At 36.8% G+C, this 18,330-nt stretch overlaps 1 protein-coding gene across 2 annotated transcripts in view; it reads left to right on the plus strand.

Moving 5' to 3' along the window:
- The window catches only part of LOC105490640 (COP9 signalosome subunit 2), a 46,678-nt gene extending 28,690 nt beyond the window's left edge, over positions 1-17,988 (plus strand). For both annotated transcript variants that reach the window (XM_011756483.2, XM_011756472.2), the window contains exon 13: positions 156-17,988. In XM_011756483.2, the coding sequence (XP_011754785.2) occupies positions 156-300 (145 nt within the window). In that variant the 3' untranslated portion in view covers positions 301-17,988. The remainder of the gene's footprint in view (positions 1-155) is intronic.
- The last annotated feature ends 342 nt before the right edge of the window (positions 17,989-18,330 follow it).

Genomic DNA, 18,330 nt, shown 5'->3' on the forward strand with positions numbered 1-18,330 from the left:
TGAAGTTAAAACTAACACTGAACTCATTTAATGTAGGCAGCTGCTTTTTTTTTTTTTTTTTTGCGTTTGTTGATACTATATTTTATGAAACATTAGTCCAGAAACTGTGCTTGATGAAAGTCTTTTGTAGACACATCTTATTTATTTATTTCTAGCACTATTCATGGCCGAATTGATCAAGTCAACCAACTCCTTGAACTGGATCATCAGAAGAGGGGTGGTGCACGATATACTGCACTAGATAAATGGACCAACCAACTAAATTCTCTCAACCAGGCTGTAGTCAGTAAACTGGCTTAACAGAGAACAAGCTTTTACAGACGTCCTTAAGGCAACAGTGCAGAGATGTAATCCTTAAAAGAACTGGGAATGGCAAAACTACTGTCGGTTGATGTGTCCTGAAAATTATTGGAGTTATGGCAGAAGTGCTTTTTTGATCAACTGGTTTGTGTTTTGCTGCTGCATTTATCCCAAGAAAAACAGCTTTAATCTCCAGAAGAAAACCAAAATACCATGGGATTTATGCTGTATTGACATCTTGCCCTAAACATACAACATCATAGTAATTTGTCATGGGCAACATGACCAGAGAGAAGATTTTTGTCATGATTTTAAATACACTGACACGCTACTGTTGGTTAAATTTAAACATGTTTTACCTGCAGAAATTCTCTCACAAATAACCTGCAATAACTTGAAATGCATACCCTTTTGAACACTTCCTTTTCTCATGTATAAATTAAAATGTTTGCTGCATTTTGCAAAATGTCAATTCTCTAAAAATGTGTCCGTATATTTCTGTACCTGCAGTGTAGTAAAGGTTTAGACGAAACCCCATAATTATAGTGGCATACTGTCACTTAGGTTTCAAGCAGCAAAATAAACAGTGCAGCTCAGAAATTGTAGTTTGGTTCTTGATGTGTTTTTATTACATTTGGAGTTGTTGTTTTGTTTTTTAGTACCTTCGAAATTTCAAATTATTTTATCTTCAGTTAATGATTTTAAAAAGCCTGGGGGCAAATAAGCTGGTTATTTGCTTTCAAGTTTTTAAAAGTAGTCTTTATTGATACAGTAAGGAGAACTACTTTCTAACAAAACACTTGCATAGTTATGACAGTGATGCTTTAAAGGAATAAAATTCTTTTTTTTTTAAAGAGTGATATTCCTTTTCAAAAGAATACTAACTCTCAGAATGTTCACTTTAAACAAATATGCCAGAACATAGACAGCTAAATGAATGTTACTCTGAATAGTGATCATGCTGGAAGGTTATTTCCTAATGCCAGCAATCTACCATTGCCCAAAACCTGCTGGGTTTACTCTTTTAGAATTGCATTCAAAGTTAATTTGTCACAGACACTATTAACTTTATGATTATACGTTGTTTTAAAAAATACAGTATTAGGAAGCTTGATTATTTTTAGTTACCATTATTTGGCACCAAGTGAAAGTTTCCAAAACTTCCACCTAACTTTGAGGTAATGCAGAAAGTATACAACTGTCTTTGAAAGCAATCCCAAAAGAGTTTTAAAGGTTTTTTGAGCAGTGCAGTATACTTAGGAGAATGAACTGTGGCCTTCCAAGGTAACAAACTACCTTAAAGGAACTCAGCTCATTTGAATGTATTGAGTTTTGGATGTACTTGTTTCATTTTTTAAAAAGTTCACATTATTTTATAGTGTCGAAAGGAAGAACTAAGATTAACATAATTTCTTTGGTTTTTTTATTGCTTGTTATTATGTAAAAACTGGGTGGCAGTTCAGAAGGAAGATTGTTGTAACAGAAGAGTGACAACCAAGAATTTTTTGATCATTAAATCAGATTTTATAAACAGTGGAAGGAGCATGGACTTAAAACAAGGCATGCTTATTCGGTTTTGTCAAAATTTTACGAAAATATGTGATATATATTTATACTAAAACTATATAATCCTTAGATTTAGAAAAGCAATCAGTTAATGTCTTTAGCAGACTAAAGCAGTATTAAACACAGGTACAAGTTGGAAATTGTAGAAAACGGAAAGAAAACAAAAGACAAAATGTCTATGGTAGGGAATAAAAGAGTTTAAGATATTATAAAATTATGTGTATTTTCTTCTCTTTTACATAAATCATTTGTGAAAAGTGTGCTAAACTTTTTTTACAAGAGTGATATTAATTAGGATTTATTTTTCAATATAATTTGGAGACCCTTTGTTATCCAAATAAAAATGATGAGTTTCTGTGCCTGTATTCAAATATGTATGCATGTGATAACCCTTGAAAACTAAAGCCCTTCTTAACTTTGAATTGGTGGAATTAGAATTCGAAGGATTTGAATGAAATGATTTAACCTTTATCCTCCAATTCTTGCAGTGCCCAGTTCTCCTATGCTATCTTTGCTTTGTACAATAGTGCATCTTCCACTTTCTAGAGAGAAAGCATGCACTTGTTATTCTGTGGAAAACTGGGCTAAATATATAACAGTATCCAAAGTTATACCGTAATAATTTATTGTAATTGTGTATTACGTAGCTTTGTTTACCCAGATATAGGTGCGTTCTTTTTTTTGTTAGTCATCTGTGACTTCTGTTCTGGAATACAGGTTTTTAAATATATCTTAACAGTCTGACTAACTTAAAATAATTTATTCTTCCCTTAAAACATTTTTCTGTGTTTTTGTGCATCAAATATTGTAGAGTTGAAATCTTAGAGATTGCTTATCAAAATATAAATTTAGGGGAAGTTAAAAATCGATTGGCAAATTTGTAGCATTTATTCACTGATTAAATCTTTTCCACTTTTGTGAAAACCGTACCAGTGGTTTACATCATATTGTAATGTGTTCATCTCATTTTTCTTTTTATCCCTCAACCTAGCTAAAAGTTACTGCAAAGAAGTCTTTGGCTGCCACAAGTAGATGCTATCTACTGCAAGAGCTGGATTTCCATTACTCATTCTTGCTCTTACATTAAAGTTGTTGATTAAATACTTTTTCTCCACATCTTAATGTAACATAACTGATTTCTTTTTAAAGATGAGTATATATGTACTAAGTAATGCTCTCATTACGTGAGTCCCTTCTAACTACAGGCTGATACATCTTTCAAGAAAACTGAGAACCTAATATTTAAGTGAGGCCTGTTTTAAATGGGCTGTACTGTGGGTGGTACTGTTTGTTACCTTATGTAAGACTTAGGTTTGTCTTAGACTGAAAAACTCTTATTCTTAATATTTAAAATATCCATGATGGTAGAAATTTTGTGAGAAATTTTCTTTTTTAATCAGTTTATAATTCTTCAGTAAACACAGGTATGTATACTTTTGTGGTGTCAGTGTCAGTCTACATCTATGGGTGAAGCAGTTAGTCCATAAGACAAAAAATTATTTGCCTAGTGGATTCCCTTTACCTCTTTTTAAGAAGCTCAGAGATCTGTAATCATTAATTTACTAAGGATTTTTTGAAATATTATCTTAGTCACTTTTAAACCTGAAAATTTCTCTTTTAATTTACATTGTTGAAGTGAGGCTTGAGCATACAAAACAAGTAAAACTGGGAGTTTCATTCTTCGTATGGGATTTATGACTAAATATTTCTACCATTTTGAGGAAGATAAACATTTTGAACTGAAATATATAACAAAAAATAAAAAGGAATTTGACATTTAACTATTTTGTTTCAAAGTGTTTAAGAACACTATCCAGAACAAGAGGTGGAGTATCAGGTTTCAGAATGTGACACAAAAGGCATTTGGTCTTCATTTATGTGACCAAAATTAAAATTTTCCTCCTTTTTTCTTTTTCTGGAGGGTTTCTTTTTGTTTTCATTGTTTTAGGTCCCCCCACCCTGCCCCCCGCCAAATCAGCATCCTATTTATATTTGTTTGATACGGTTTTTTTGTTTTTGTTTTTGCTTTCTTTGGAAACAGTTTCGCTCTTGTCACCCAGGCTGGAGTGCAATGGTGCAATCTCAGCTCACTGCCACCTCCACCTTCTGGATTCAAGCGATTCTCCTGCCTCAGCCTCCCGAGCAGCTGGGATTACAGGCACCTGCTAATTTTTGCATTATTAGTAGAGATGGGATTTCACCATGTTGGCCAGGCTGGTCTCGGACTCCTGACCCAGGTGATCCACCACCTTGGCCTCCCATAGTGCTGGGATTACAGGCATGAGTCACCGTGCTTGGCCTGGTACATTTTTAAGTAGGAGTTTGGCAGAAATTTCATAACGAAGACAAATCGGAGGTTCTCTTTAACTCGAGATTATTAAATTTATAGTAACTTCTTGGGCCATTAAAACTTGAGTTTAAATGCCATTTGGAGGATTTGTGTTATATTAAGCACCACAAATTTAAACTGTCAGTAGTGATTCTACATGTTTCTCAAAACACTAAAATTTAGCGTCACTTACTTGCTTTTGAATTTTAAGGAGATTTATCTTAGGTAATGTCTCAGAAGCAACCAGTGTGTGGTTCTCTAAAATTTTACTTTTTTAGTGTCACGTATAATAATATCTAAATTACCTGTAGTAGTTAAAAAATATTATGGCATCAAAGGTATATGCCAAGTCTAACTTAAAACCCTGTGACAGGAAAAAAGAAAAAATTATTTCTTAAATACTATTTGGGGGCAACTTTGTTCCATGTTGGCAAAATTATAAGCTTTGCTCAGAATTTCCACATGAATAGCTGGCCAAAACTTTTTTGTGTGCATATGTATACATATGTAATAAGTGAAACATACTGTAGGAGTACAGAATTCATCACCAGTTTATCACAGTAATTTTCCAGTTTTCCATTTTAATATCACTTATTTCTGACACAGGCAAATGTCATATGCCATGAAAAGAATTACCATTGTACCAGTAACTTGCGTGTTATGACTAGGTTTCATGTGGAAGACTGTCCAAATTTACATAATCTAGAGTAATTTTTTAATTCTGAAGTAAGGACATTTTAAAATTAATTGCTAAAGGTTGTTTTATTGGACATCCATTTTATGGGAGTTTAGAGAGTAGAAAAAAGTAATCTCTAGCTTCATCCCATGAAGTTGTCAAAAGTTCTGGCATGCTTATTAGCAACATATTAATGCCAAGTATTGAGTATCTAATTTCTGTTAAAAATGTTTGCCTATCCCCTACTGTTTACTACAGTAATAAATTTTTGTGTATCTATTTTAAATAACACTGAAGAAAATTATATTTCAAGAAATGGAGCAGTGACATGGAAAATAGAAAATTGGTTTTGCAATGTGTTACATAATTGGTTGCATTACGAATTTTCTCCCTTTTGTTTATCATAAGCTAATGTAAAAGGTAACAAATTCCTTGAGCTAACACTGGTTGGGAAGGAAGTAGTAGGTGATTAGGAATGTAACAGGATGTCTGCCTAAAATGGTCAGTTCCACCAGTTAATACTTGAGAACTGATTATATGTGCAGGATGTGTCATAAGATGCTATAAGGCTTAAATACTCAAGGGTTTTTTTACTTATCTGGAAGTGCACATTCCCTTATTGGTAATAAAAAGTACTTCATCTACTTAAGTATTTACTGTGTTACATTAGTTACAATGCCCAAGATCAGCACAGTAACTTTAAACTACAATATATATGCTTGATCAAGTACTTCAAAAATGTATACTTCTCTAAAATAGCTGTTAAATGTTTTAAGAATATTTCTCTAAAGTACTGAAAATCTTGTTCGTTTGGTTTGAAAGGGTTTTAGTATTTTCCATGTTTAAGATTACCTTTTTATTAGGCTCTGAAACATTCATGAAGGAGCTGGTCTCTCCTGAGCTGTTTAATTATCTGACCTGGAACAATTCATGTTGCAAACAAATGTCTCTTAGGAATTACTCCTTCAGTATAAAATTAAATACTTTAAAGCAGGAAATTAAGCCAAGGAAAGACATGGGTAAGAAATGTTCTCTCCCAAGCTTTGTAAGCCTTGTTATGGTGCTTTAAAATGAACTATTTAAGGACTGCAACATCTAAGAAACCACTTGTGAATTTATTATGTATCCAAAAATAGTGTTCTCAGATGTAACGTTCACCTGGTGGAATGGACCACCCTAATCTCAAAGTACAGTGATAACACAATCAAACAGCTTTTGAAAGTCAAAAGAACTTTCAGACTAATAGCCGTATAACCCTATCTAAAACTAATGCCACTGCAAATTGTCATTGCAAATCCTTTGGCCTTCCAAGTTGTGGGAGTAGTAGAGGAGTGAAACAGATTAGCTACTTCTGTTTCAGCTGCATTTCATACAGCAGTGGTAGGTGGTATTATGTTGATAGTATTCACCCAGCAAGAAACTACATAAGCAATATACATCTGACATTTGAGTTATTATTTTGTGATACTTAATAGTTTTATATTCCCAACTCTCAATTTTTAGAGTAATGAATGGAATTTTTTTCTTTCTTTCCAGAAACCTATTTTAAGCTTCGGATTATGAACCCCTGTAGGTTAGTGGTCTTCACCTGAAGAAGAGTTACCTAACTCAAAAAATAAGTTTTGTGGCCAAAGTGGCTCTCTTCTGTAATCCCAGCACTGTGGGAGACCAAGGCGGGCAGATCGCTTGAGCCCAGGAGTTTGAAACCAGCAACATGGCAAAACCCTCTCTCTACAAAAAAAAAAAAAAAAATAGAAAAATTAGCCAGCATGATGGTGTGGGTCGCAGTGCCAGCTTATCCAGAGCTATTGTGGGAGGATCACCTGAGCCCACAGAGGTTGAGACTGCAGTGAGCCATGATCATGCCACTACAGTCCAGCCTGGGCGACAGTGAGACCTTGTCTCAAAACATTTGGGGACTAAATATAGATAATAAACTAATGTACTTTTTTGGGTAAGGTAAGGTTGGTTTGTAAAACTTAGTCACTGTCATTATTACCGTCTTTACCACCAACAGGTAGATAAGAAAGGAATTCACACATGCTAGAATACTAAAAGGGTTATATCCTTTCTCTAACCGCTCAATCTGTTGAGACAGGTGTTTATTGTGCCTACCATGTGCTAGGCACAATAAAGTTGAAGAGTACCATATGGAATAAATTATGCTTGTGCTCAAAGAGCTTAGCTGTATGGGAAGAGGCAGATACACAGTTAATTTTAGAGAAAAATTCTATCAATAGTTTATTTCACACTTGAATGAGGAAAGAAGCTGGACGTGCAGATCTAGAGGAAGAGCAGTTCAGGCAGAGGTTAAGTACATCTTCATAGGGATGGGTATCTCAGATTCAAATGAGGTAGGGTATGATGTTAAGACTTTAGAAGTGGGCGGGGACCAGATTATGTGTAGTCCTAGAGATTTTACTCTAAACACACTGGGAAGACTGGAAATTTTTTAAAAGACGATACTTGCTATTATGTGGAAAAATTACTGTATGGGGCAAGAGTGTGGGCCAGAAGAAAATAGGAGCCCATTGCTGAAGTCTGGATGAAAGATGATGGCGATTTTTGGACTAGGACGGGAGAAGTGGGTAAGATCAGGATAAGGCCAACAAGGATTTGCTTAGGGGTTGAAATTGGGAGTTATGAAGGAGAAAAGCATCCAGGATGGCTCTCGGATTTCTTACTGAGTAACTGGTAGACAGTGGTATCATTAAATGAAATGAGAAGACTAGGAAAGTTTTTTTTGGTAAAAGAAACAGTGTACTAGGAGCTTGGAAATAAATGAGAGTGGTATCAGAGAAACGAGTATTTCAAACAGGAAGTATTAATCAACTGAATGCTGCTGAGAGGTTAAATAAGGGCAGAGAAGGGCCCTAGGATTTAGCAAGATGCAAGTCTTTGGTAATGTTAATAAGCATTTTCAGTGGAATGATGGAGATATTCCAGCTCTTCTATTGAACTATCAGTAATTTCATTTAAATAATTATCCTTATTTTCTCATTATAAATTAAAGATTTTGGGGTTTTGTTGTTGTGTTTTGTTTTTTTTTTGTTTTTTTGTTTTGTTTTGTTTTGTTTTTGTTTTGAGACAGAGTTTTGCTATTGTTGCCTAGGCTGGAGTGCAGTGGAATGATCTTGGCTCACTGCAACCTCTGCCTCCCGGGTTCAAACGATTCTCCTGCCTCAGCCTCCCGAGTAGCTGAGACTACAGATGTGCACCACCACGCCCAGCTGATTTTTGTGTTTTTAGTAGAGACAGAGTTTCTCCATGTTGGCTAGGATGGTCTCGATCTCCTGACCTCGTAATCTGCCTGCCTCTGCCTCCCAAAGTGCTGGGATTATAGACGTGAGCCACTGCACCTGGCCTAAAGGTTTTTTTAAAAGTCCTTTATTTGGTTGTTGTGGAGGTAGTAAGAATACTAAACATGAGATTTTTAAGGGTACAATAGAGTATTGTTAACTACAGGCACATTATGCAGCAGACCTCTAGAACTTTTTCATCTTGCGTAACTGACTTTATACTAATTGATTAGCAACTCCCCATTTCCCCAACCCCCAGCCCCTGGCAACCATTTTATTCTTTGCTTCAGTGAGTTTGACTATTTTAGATGCCTCACATAAATGATCATGCAGTATTTGTCCTTACCTGAAAGTTTTCTTTTTTCCATCTTCTGAATGTTAAGTAGAATAACTTAGGAAATTTTGAAATAAAGCCAACTATAACTCCAGACAATAACAAACAGCTTTCTATAAAATGTCTTTTCCTATAAAATATTTTAAAACCAGTGTGTTTACTAACACTGTGTGTGTGTGTATTTATATATTTTTTTTTATTATTTTTCAGATGGAGTCTCGCTCTTGTTGCCTAGGCTGGAATACAGTGGCGCGATCTGGGCTCACTGCAGCCTCCACCTCCTGGGTTCAAGCGATTCTCCTGCCTCAGCCTCCGAAGTGGCTGGGATTACAGGTGCGTGCCACCACGCCCAGCTAATTCTTTAATTTTTAGTAAAGACGGAGTTTCACCATGTTGGCCAGGCTTGTCTTGAACTCCTAGCCTCAGGTGGTCTGCCTGCCTCAGCCTCCCAGAGTGAGCCACTGTGCCTGGCCTAACACTGTATATTTATAAGCGTTTAACTTTAAAGTTTTTCTTTGATGCCTATTAACTATAAAATGGTTGAAATCCATGGCTTTACCTAACATTTGTATATCCCCACAGAAGCTGTCAATTTTTCCTCATTGATGAAGAATGAGTTTTTTATATGTAAACAAAGCCCTTTTGGTTTATCAACTTTCATGATATCTCAGAATATCATTATAGCTAGATGTTAATATAAAAATCATGAATTATAGAAAAGTTTGGGTTTGTCTAGAAGAAATGAACCAGTTCAAATATAAACAATATTGAAAGATTGTATTTTGAGTAATCTCAAATTCACAGTAGAATAACAATACATCTGAAATTACCATGTTTTATTAGGTTGGTGCAAAAGTAATTGCAGGTTTTGCCATCGAAGGTAATGGAAAAAACTGCAGTTACTTTTGCGCCAGCCTAATATCTGAAAGTACATACCTGGCTTTACATATTTGAACGCTCATGAAGCAAGAATAACTGAATTTACAGGCAATCATATCTGAGAAGTATTTTTCCTCAATAGAAAATCAGGAAACAGTTGAGTGAGATTGTACTTCTGTGGAAAAAATAATGAATTCTAGGAATTAGGTTGCTATCTTTTTTTTTTGAAAGAGAGTCTCAGTCTGTCACTCGGGTTGGAGTGCAGTGATGCAATCTCGGCTCACTGCAACCTCCGCCTCCTGGATTCAAGCAATTCTCCTGTCTCAGCCTCCCAAGTAGCTAGTATTATAGGCATCCGCCATCACGCCTGGCTACTTTTTGAATTTTTAGTAGACAGGGTTTCACCATGTGGTCAGGCTGGTCTCAAACTCCTGACCTCAGGTGATCCACCTGCCTCGGCCTCCCAAAGTGCTAGGATTACAGTCGTGAGCCACCGTGCCCAAGGTTGTTATCTTAATAGATGCCACTTTCAGCTTCCTGGGAAAGAGGAGTGTGGTAGAGTAGAAAGACCTGGGAAATAGGCGACCTGCATTATATAGTTGACTAAGAATTGAGATCTTGCAACTTAATCTCTCTGGGGTTCATTTTTTTTACTTGAGTGATTCTTTTTAATCTCAGGTATATGAAACAGAAAATCATAATCCTTGCCACCTGGCATACTAGCATGTCTTTTCAGTTTACTTTCCATGTATTTAGTTACATGTATATTTTGAAAAAATAATATGCATATGCCTATTTTTAACTTTTTTTTTTTTGAGACAGAGTCTTGCTGTGTCACGCAGGCTGGAGTGCAATGGCACAATCTTGGCTCACTGCAACCTCCACCTCCCGGGTTCAAGTGATTCTTCTGCCTCAGCTTCCTAAGTAGCTGGGATTACAGGCATTGGCTACCATGCCTGACTAATTTTTGCATTTTTAGTAGAGACGGGATTTCGCCATGTTGGCCAGGCTGATCTCAAACTCCTGACCTCAGGTGATCCACCTGCCTTGGCCTCCCGAAGTGCTGGGATTACAGGTGTGAACCACCACCCCTGGCCTTTAATTTTTATAAATAACAAATTTTATTGATAAATAATACTTGTACATATTTATGAGGCATATGTAATTTTTTTTACATGCATAGGTTGTGTAGTGATCAAGTCTGGCTATTTAGGGTATTTCACCTTGAGAATTTATCATTTCTATGTGCTGGGAATGTTTCCAGTCCTATCTTCTAGCTATTTTAAAATATACAATACGTAGTCACACTACTCCACTGTGGAGCATTAGAATTTATTCCTTCTGTGTATTTATACCCATTAACCAACCTTTCTTCAACCACCCCACATAAACACCTTTCTCAGCCTCTGGTATCTATCATTCTAATCTCTATCTCCATTACATCAATTTTTTTAGCCCTCACATGTGAGTAAGAACATGTGATATTTGTCTTTCTGTGCCTGGCTTATTTCACTTAACATAATGACCTCTGGTTCCATCCATGTTGTGGCAAATTGACAAGGATATCATTATTTTCTATGGCTGAATAGTATTCGTGTGTGTACACACCACATTTTCTTTCTTTATTCATTCGTCTGTTGATGGACACAGGTTCTTTTCATATATTTGCTGTTGTGAATCATTCTACAGTAAACACGGTGCAAGTATCCCTTTGATATACTGATTTTTTTCTTTTTGATAAATATTCAGTAGTGGGATTGCTGGATCATATGATAGTTCTCTTTTTAGTTCTTTGAGAAATCACCATACTGTTTTCCATAATGACTGTACTAACTCACATTCCTATCAACAGTATGTAAGAGTTCCTTTTTCTCTGTCCTTCCCAGCATCTGTTATTTTTGTCTTTTTGATAATAACCATTTTAACTGGTGTAAGATGATATGTCATGGTGGTTTTGATTTCCATTTGTTTGATGTTTAGTGATGTTGTACATTATTTCATGTACCTGTTGGCCATTTGAATGTCTTTTGAGAAATGTGTGTTCATAAATCCTTTGACTACTTTTTAATGGGTTTTTTTGTTTTTTTTTTTTTTTTTTTTAAACTCAACTGTTTAGTTGAGTTCCTTATATATTCTGGATATTAGTCACTTGTTGGATGAGTAGTTTGCATATATTTTCTCCCATTCAACAAGTTGTCTTCACTCTGTTGATTGTTTCCTTGTCGTGCAGAAGCTTCCCAGTTTAATATAATCCCATTTGTGTATTTTTGTTTTTGTTGCCTGTGCTTTCAAAGCCTTAACCATAAAATCTTTGCCTATGCCAATGTCCTGAAGCATTTCCCCATGTTTTCTTCTAGTACTTTTATAATTGTATGTGGTATGTTTTAAGTCTTTAATCCATGCTGAGTAGATATTTGTGTATGGTGAGAGATAGAGGTCCAGTGTCATTCTTCTGCGTATGGATATCCAGTTTTCCCAGCACCACTTATTTAACAGGGTATTCTTTCCCCAACATGTGGATTTATTTCTGAGTTCCCTACTTTGTTTCATTGGTCTTTGTGTCTATTTTTTACCAATGCTGTGCTGCTTTGGTTGCTATAGCCTTGTAATATTTTTGAGGTCAGGTAGTATAATGCCTCTAGCTGTGGTGGTTTTTGTTTTTGCTCAAGATTGCTTTGGCTATTTGAGCTCTTTTTGGTTTCAAGTGAATGTTAGGATTGTTTTTTTCTATTTCTGTGAAAATGACAGTGGCATTTTGATAAGGACTGCATTGAATCTGTAGATGCTTTGTGTAGTATGGTCTTTTTAACAATATTCTTTAATCCATAAGAATGGATGTCTTTCAATAAGTTCTTTCCATTTCTTTCATCGGTGTTTTGTAGTTTTCCTTGAAAAGGTCTTTCGCCTACTTGGTTAAATTTATCCCTATGTATTTTATTTGATTTTTGTACCTGTTGTAAATAGGATTGCTTGGTTGATTTCTTTTTCAAATAGTTTGTTATTGGTGTATAGAAACACTAGTGATTTTTAAAGTTCATTTTGTATCTTGCAACTTTACTAAATTCATTTATTAGTTCTAAGAGTTTTCTGGTGGAGTCTTTTCTATGTATAATATCATGCTGTCTGCAAACAAGGACAAGTTGACTTCCTCTTTTTGAGTTTGGATATCTTTTATTTTTTTCTCTTGCCTAACTGCTATGGTGAAACTTCTAGTACTATGTTAAATGACAGTGGTGAAAGTAGGCATGCTTATCGTGTTCCAGTTTTTAAATAAAAAGCTTTCCATTTTTCCCCATTCACTATGATGTTAGCTGTGGGTTTGTCATATATGGTCTTTATTATGTTGAGATACTTTCCTTCTGTACCCAATTTGTTAAGAACTTTTATCATAAAGAGATGTGAAATATTATCAAATGCTTTTTCTGTGCCTTTTGAGGTGATTGTATGGTTTTGTCCTTCATTCTGTTGATGTGATGTTTCACTCTTGTGGATTTGCATATGTTATACCATCCTTTCATCCCTGGGATAAACCCCACTTGATAATCGTGTATTATCTTTTGAATGTGCTGCTGGGTTTGGTTTGCTAATATTTTCTTGAGGATTTTTGGTGTTTATCAGGGATATTGGCCTGTAGTTTTCTTGTTTTGTTGTATCCTCTTCTGGTTGTAATATCAGGATGATGCTGGCCTCATAGAATGAGTTAAAAAGAATACCTTCCTCAGCCAGACGTGGTGGCTCCCGCCTATAATCCCAACACTCTGGGAGGCCGAGGTAGGTGGATCACCTGAGGTTAGGAGTTTGAGACCTACCTGGCCAACATGGTGAAACCTCATCTCTGTTAAAAATTCAAATTAGCTGGGTGTGGCAGCATGCTCCAGTAATCCTAGCCACATGGGAGGCTGAGGCAGGAGGAATGCTTAAAACCAGGAGGCAGAGGCTGCAGTGAGCTGAGATCACACCACTTCACTCCAGCCTCAGTGACAGAGTGAGACTGCAGCTAAAAATATATGTGTGTGTGTGTGTGTGTGTGTATATATATATTTTGTATCTTGTATATCATATATATATGTATGATGATGATGCCTTTGCACTCCAGCTGGGGCAACAGAGTGAGATTTGTTCTCAAAAAAGAAAAAGAATACCCTCCTCAATTTTTTGAAATAATTTGGAAAAAAAAATGGTGTTAGTTCTTTTTTTGTAAATTTGGTAGAATTCAGCAATGAAGCCATTCAGTCATGGGCTTTTTTTTGTTGTTGGGAAACTTTTTATTACTGATTTATTACTCATTATCAGTCTATTCAGGTTTTCTATTTTTTCCTGATTCAATCTTGGTAGATTGTGTATGTACAGGAATTTATCCATTTCTTCTATGTTTCCCAGTTTGTTCATGATAATCTGTGACAATCTTTTGTGTTTTTGTGGGTATCAGTTGTAATGTCTTCATTTTCTTTTCTAAGTTTATTTGAGTCTTCTGTCTTCCTTTTTTTTTTTTTTTCTTGGTTAGACTAGCTAGTAGTGTATTGATTTTGTTTATCTTTTAAAAAAGTAAAATTTTTGTTTTATTGATTCTTTGTATTTGTATTTTTTATGCTCTATTTTGTTGAGTTCTCTAATCTTTATTTCTCTCCTATTAACTTTTGGGTTTGCTTGTTCTTTTATAATTCTTTGAGGTACATCATTGGATTGTTTATTGAAATCTTTCTTCTTTGATGTATGCATTTATTGCTACAAAATTTCCTCTTAGCAGTGCTTTTGCTATATCCCATAGGTTTTGGTATGTTGCGTTCGATTTTCATTTGTTTCAAGAGCTTTTTAAAATTTTCTCCTTAGTTTCTTGACCCAGTGGTCATTGAGAGCATGTTGTTTAATTTTTATGTATTTGTGGAATTTTTTAAGTTCCTTTTGTTATTGATATCTGGTTTTATTTCATTGTGGTCTGAGAAAATACTTGATACGGTTTCTGTTTTTCAAAAATTGTTAAGACTTGCTTTGTGTCCTAGCATATGGTCTATCCTGAAGAATGTTCCATGTGCTGATGAGAAGAATGTGTATTCTGGAGCTGTTGGATGAAAGGTTCTGTATATGTCTGTTATGTCCATTTGGTCTATAGTGCACTTTAAATCCATGTTTCTTTGTTAATTTTCTGTCTATATGAACTGGTTAATGCTGAGAGTGATGTGTTGATGTCCTCAACTATTATAGTATTGGAGTCTATCTCATCTCTCCTTTTAGATCTAATAATATTTGCCTTATATATGTGAGTGCTTAGGTGTTGGGTATATATATGTTTAAAATTTCCCTATCCTATTGCCGAATTGATCCCTTTGTTATTACATAATGACCTTCTTTGTCTCTTTTTACTATTTTTGACTTAAAGTCTTTTTTATCTGATATAAATAAAGCTACTCCTGCTTGCTTTTTTAACCCATTTGCATGGGTGGATATTTTTCCATCCTTTGACTTTTAGACTATATGTGCTTTTATAGATAGATTAGTTCTTTGTAGGCAGCATATAATTAGGTCATGGTTTTTTAAAAAAAAAAAAATCCATTCAGGCGTCTATATCTTTTAAGTGCAACATTTAATCTGTTCAAATTCAATGTTATTAATATGTAAGAACTTATTCTTGTCATTTTATTCATTGATTTCTGGTCATTTTATATATCCTTGTACCTTTCTTCTTATTTCTTGTTTGTCATTGTGGTTTGATGGTTTTCTTTATTGGTAACTTTTGAGTCCTTGCTGTTCCTTATTTGTGTGTTTACTCTACCAGTTGATTTTATACATTTATGTGTTTCATGATGGTAGATAATATCCTTTCACTTCTAAATATAGGACCCTTCAGAGCACATCTTGTAGGACCAGTCTAGTGGTGATGGATTCCCTCAGCTTTTGCTTGTCTGGGTAAGACTTTATTTTTCCTTCATTTATGAAGGATAACTTTGCTGGGTATAGTATCCTTGGCTGATGGTTTTTTTTCTTTCAGCACTTATATATCATCCAATTTTCTCCCGGCCTGTAAGGTTTCTGCTGAGAATCTACTGTTAGTCGATGGAGGTTCCCTTATAAGTGACCAGATGCTTTCTCTTGCTGCTTTTAGAATTATCTCATTGTAAGGCTGGGCGCGGTGGCTCAAGCCTGTAATCCCAGCACTTTGGGAGGCCGAGACGGGCGGATCACGAGGTCAGGAGATCGAGACCATCCTGGCTAACCCGGTGAAACCCTGTCTCTAGTAAAAAATACAAAAAAATAGCCGGGCGAGGTGGCGGGTGCCTGTAGTCCCAGCTACTCGGGAGGCTGAGGCAGGAGAATGGCGTAAACCCGGGAGGCGGAGCTTGCAGTGAGCCGAGATCCGGCCACTGCACTCCAGTCTCGGCGACAGAGCAAGACTCCGTCTCAAAAAAAAAAAAAAAAAAATTATCTCATTGTTTTTCACTTTGACAGTTTGACTATAATGTATGGAGGTTTTTTTGAATTGTATCTGCTTGGGGATCTCTAAGTTCTCTGAATCTGTATGTGTAAATCTCTTGCTAGATGGGAAGTTTTTAGCTATTATCTTGTGAAATAGGTTTTGTATCCCTTTGGTTGACTCTTCACCTTCTGGGACACTGAAATTTTGAATATTTGGTTGCTTTATGGAGTCCCATGTGTCATGTATGCTTTGTTTGTTCTTTTTTATTCCTTAAAAAAAAAATTGGGCTATTTCAAAAGACTTTTCTTCAAGTTCTGAAATTCTTCTGCTTGTTCTAGTCTATTGTGGAAGCTTTATATTGTATTTTTTATTTCATTCAATGAATTCTTCAATAATTTTTGTTGAGTTCTCTTTTATGATACCTATCTCTTAGCTAAATTTCTCATTCATATCCTGAATTGTTTTTCTTATTCTTTATATTGTTTATCTGTGTTCCCCTGTATCTCACTGATACTTTTAATATCATTTTGAATTGTTTTTCTGGGATTTCATAAATTTCTTTTTCATTGGAATCTGTTGTTGGGGAATTACTGTGTTCCTTTGCAGGTGTCATATCTCTTTGCTTTTTCGTGTTTCTGTGTCCTTACATTGATATCTGTGCATCTGGTGTAATAGTCACTTCTTCCTCTTAGAGGACTTTTTCCTGATGATGTATCTATAATGTTTGTTGGGTAGGACACTTTGGCTTTGATTATGAGTGTGTGCAGCAGTGTAGTTTGTGTATGATTTATTTGGCTATAAATAGCATCTGTGGTGTATGTAGGTGATTTTCTCAGTGGCTTAGGGTGTTGTTGTTAGTGGAGGCCTTGGTGAAATTTTACTGGGAACAGAGACACCAGGTAGACTGCTCCTCTGGCCCCAGTGGTGGCCATGGAAGGCTGGACATTCCTGTCCGTGGGCCCCAGGACAGCATACACTGGCACTTGTGTTAGTTGCTTCAGGTAGGCCACTTCTTGGGCCTTCCAGTACCTTGCTTGGGTGCCAGCAGTGGCATTGGTGGCCTGGTGTGTGGGCAGGTTGTTGAGCTCCTGGGCAGTGGGTGGTATGTGAACAAGGCAGTGGTAGTGACAGAACAACTCCCTAGCTCCCAAGTGGTTCACACTGGTGTTGGAGGTGGCTGCAACAGGTACTCAGGCCCTCAGGTGATGCATTCAGGTGGGTGCCAGCTGTGGTGGTGGCAGGTTGGGTGGTCCCATCCTTAGGACCCTGGGAGGAGTGCTCAGGTGCCAATGATGATGGATGAGGCAGGGTGATCCCAGGCCCCAGATGGCATTCTCAGGCACTGACCAGAGGGTGGAGCTGGGCTGGGCAGGCCTGTCCTCAGGTCCCTCAGTGGTACATGTGGGCACTGGCTATTGTTGGCAGAGGCAGAGTGATCCCCAGGCCCCCAATGGAATGCTCAGGTGAGGGTCACGGCAACTGTGGGGATGGCAGGGTTGCTTTCAGTGGTCGCAGCAGAAGGCAGGTGGCTGAATAGCACATGATTTGGCCTCAGGGTATGGCTGTGGATAGGATAGCCTGTCCTCATGGCACTCATAAATATGCCACAGCCCTGCTTCTGGGGACAACAGGATTATTGCCAATGGCTCCCACTTCAGCCCTGGCAGCAGTAGCCAGCAGTGGCAGTGGCTGTAGGCAGGGCATGTCAATGGGACTCCAGGAATGTGGAGATGCAGAGACTGTTGGGCCCCATGGCAGGATGCAGTGTAGTGGAGACTGGGCTGTCAGTATCCAGCCATGGGATGCATGGGACCTAGCATGAGTTTCCTCTTTGGAGCAAGGGTGTTGTATGGTATGGTCTCCAGGCAGTTCCCTATGTTAGTCTCAGGGCCTGTGAAGGTAAGGGACTCTCCTTTGTCTAGGATTGTGGGAGTCCTCCATAGGAATGTGGACCACGAGCAGTCTCTCACTTACCCTTTCTCCACATTGAGCAGCCTCTTTAGGCTACCAGCCAATCCTAGCTCTGCCTTGATTCCCTCTCCTTCTGTGCCTTAGGTGTTTCCTGTCACTTCTATGTTGAATTCTAGTTTTCTTTCTTAGACGATCCATTCAAAGTATGATTATCTGCTTGCTATTTTTGGTTCTTTGTGGAGGAGACAAGTATCAAATGCCTCTACTCAGTCCTCTTGAACCTGTCCCTCTGACACTCTACCTTTTTAAACTATGCTTTTATCCATGTTATTTTTAAATCTAGTTTATTATTTCTGACTGTTGTTTTGTCACTTATATCTCATATACATGCCACAATTTACCTATTTATCCTGTGATAGACATCTGTGGAGGTTCCTTCCAAATCCTTACTACATAAATAATTCTGTGATGAATACTTTATCCATATCTCCTTATGTACCTGTGGAAAACTAATTCTGGTGTGTATATCTGGAAATACTGGGTCTTAGGGCATAGTACTTAATTTCACCAAGTACTGCCAGATAACCCATCAAAATGGCTGTACTGTTTATGTTCCCACCAGTT

This window comes from Macaca nemestrina, chromosome 7 (assembly GCF_043159975.1).
Source record: "Macaca nemestrina isolate mMacNem1 chromosome 7, mMacNem.hap1, whole genome shotgun sequence".
NCBI classification, from domain to species: Eukaryota; Metazoa; Chordata; class Mammalia; order Primates; family Cercopithecidae; genus Macaca; species Macaca nemestrina.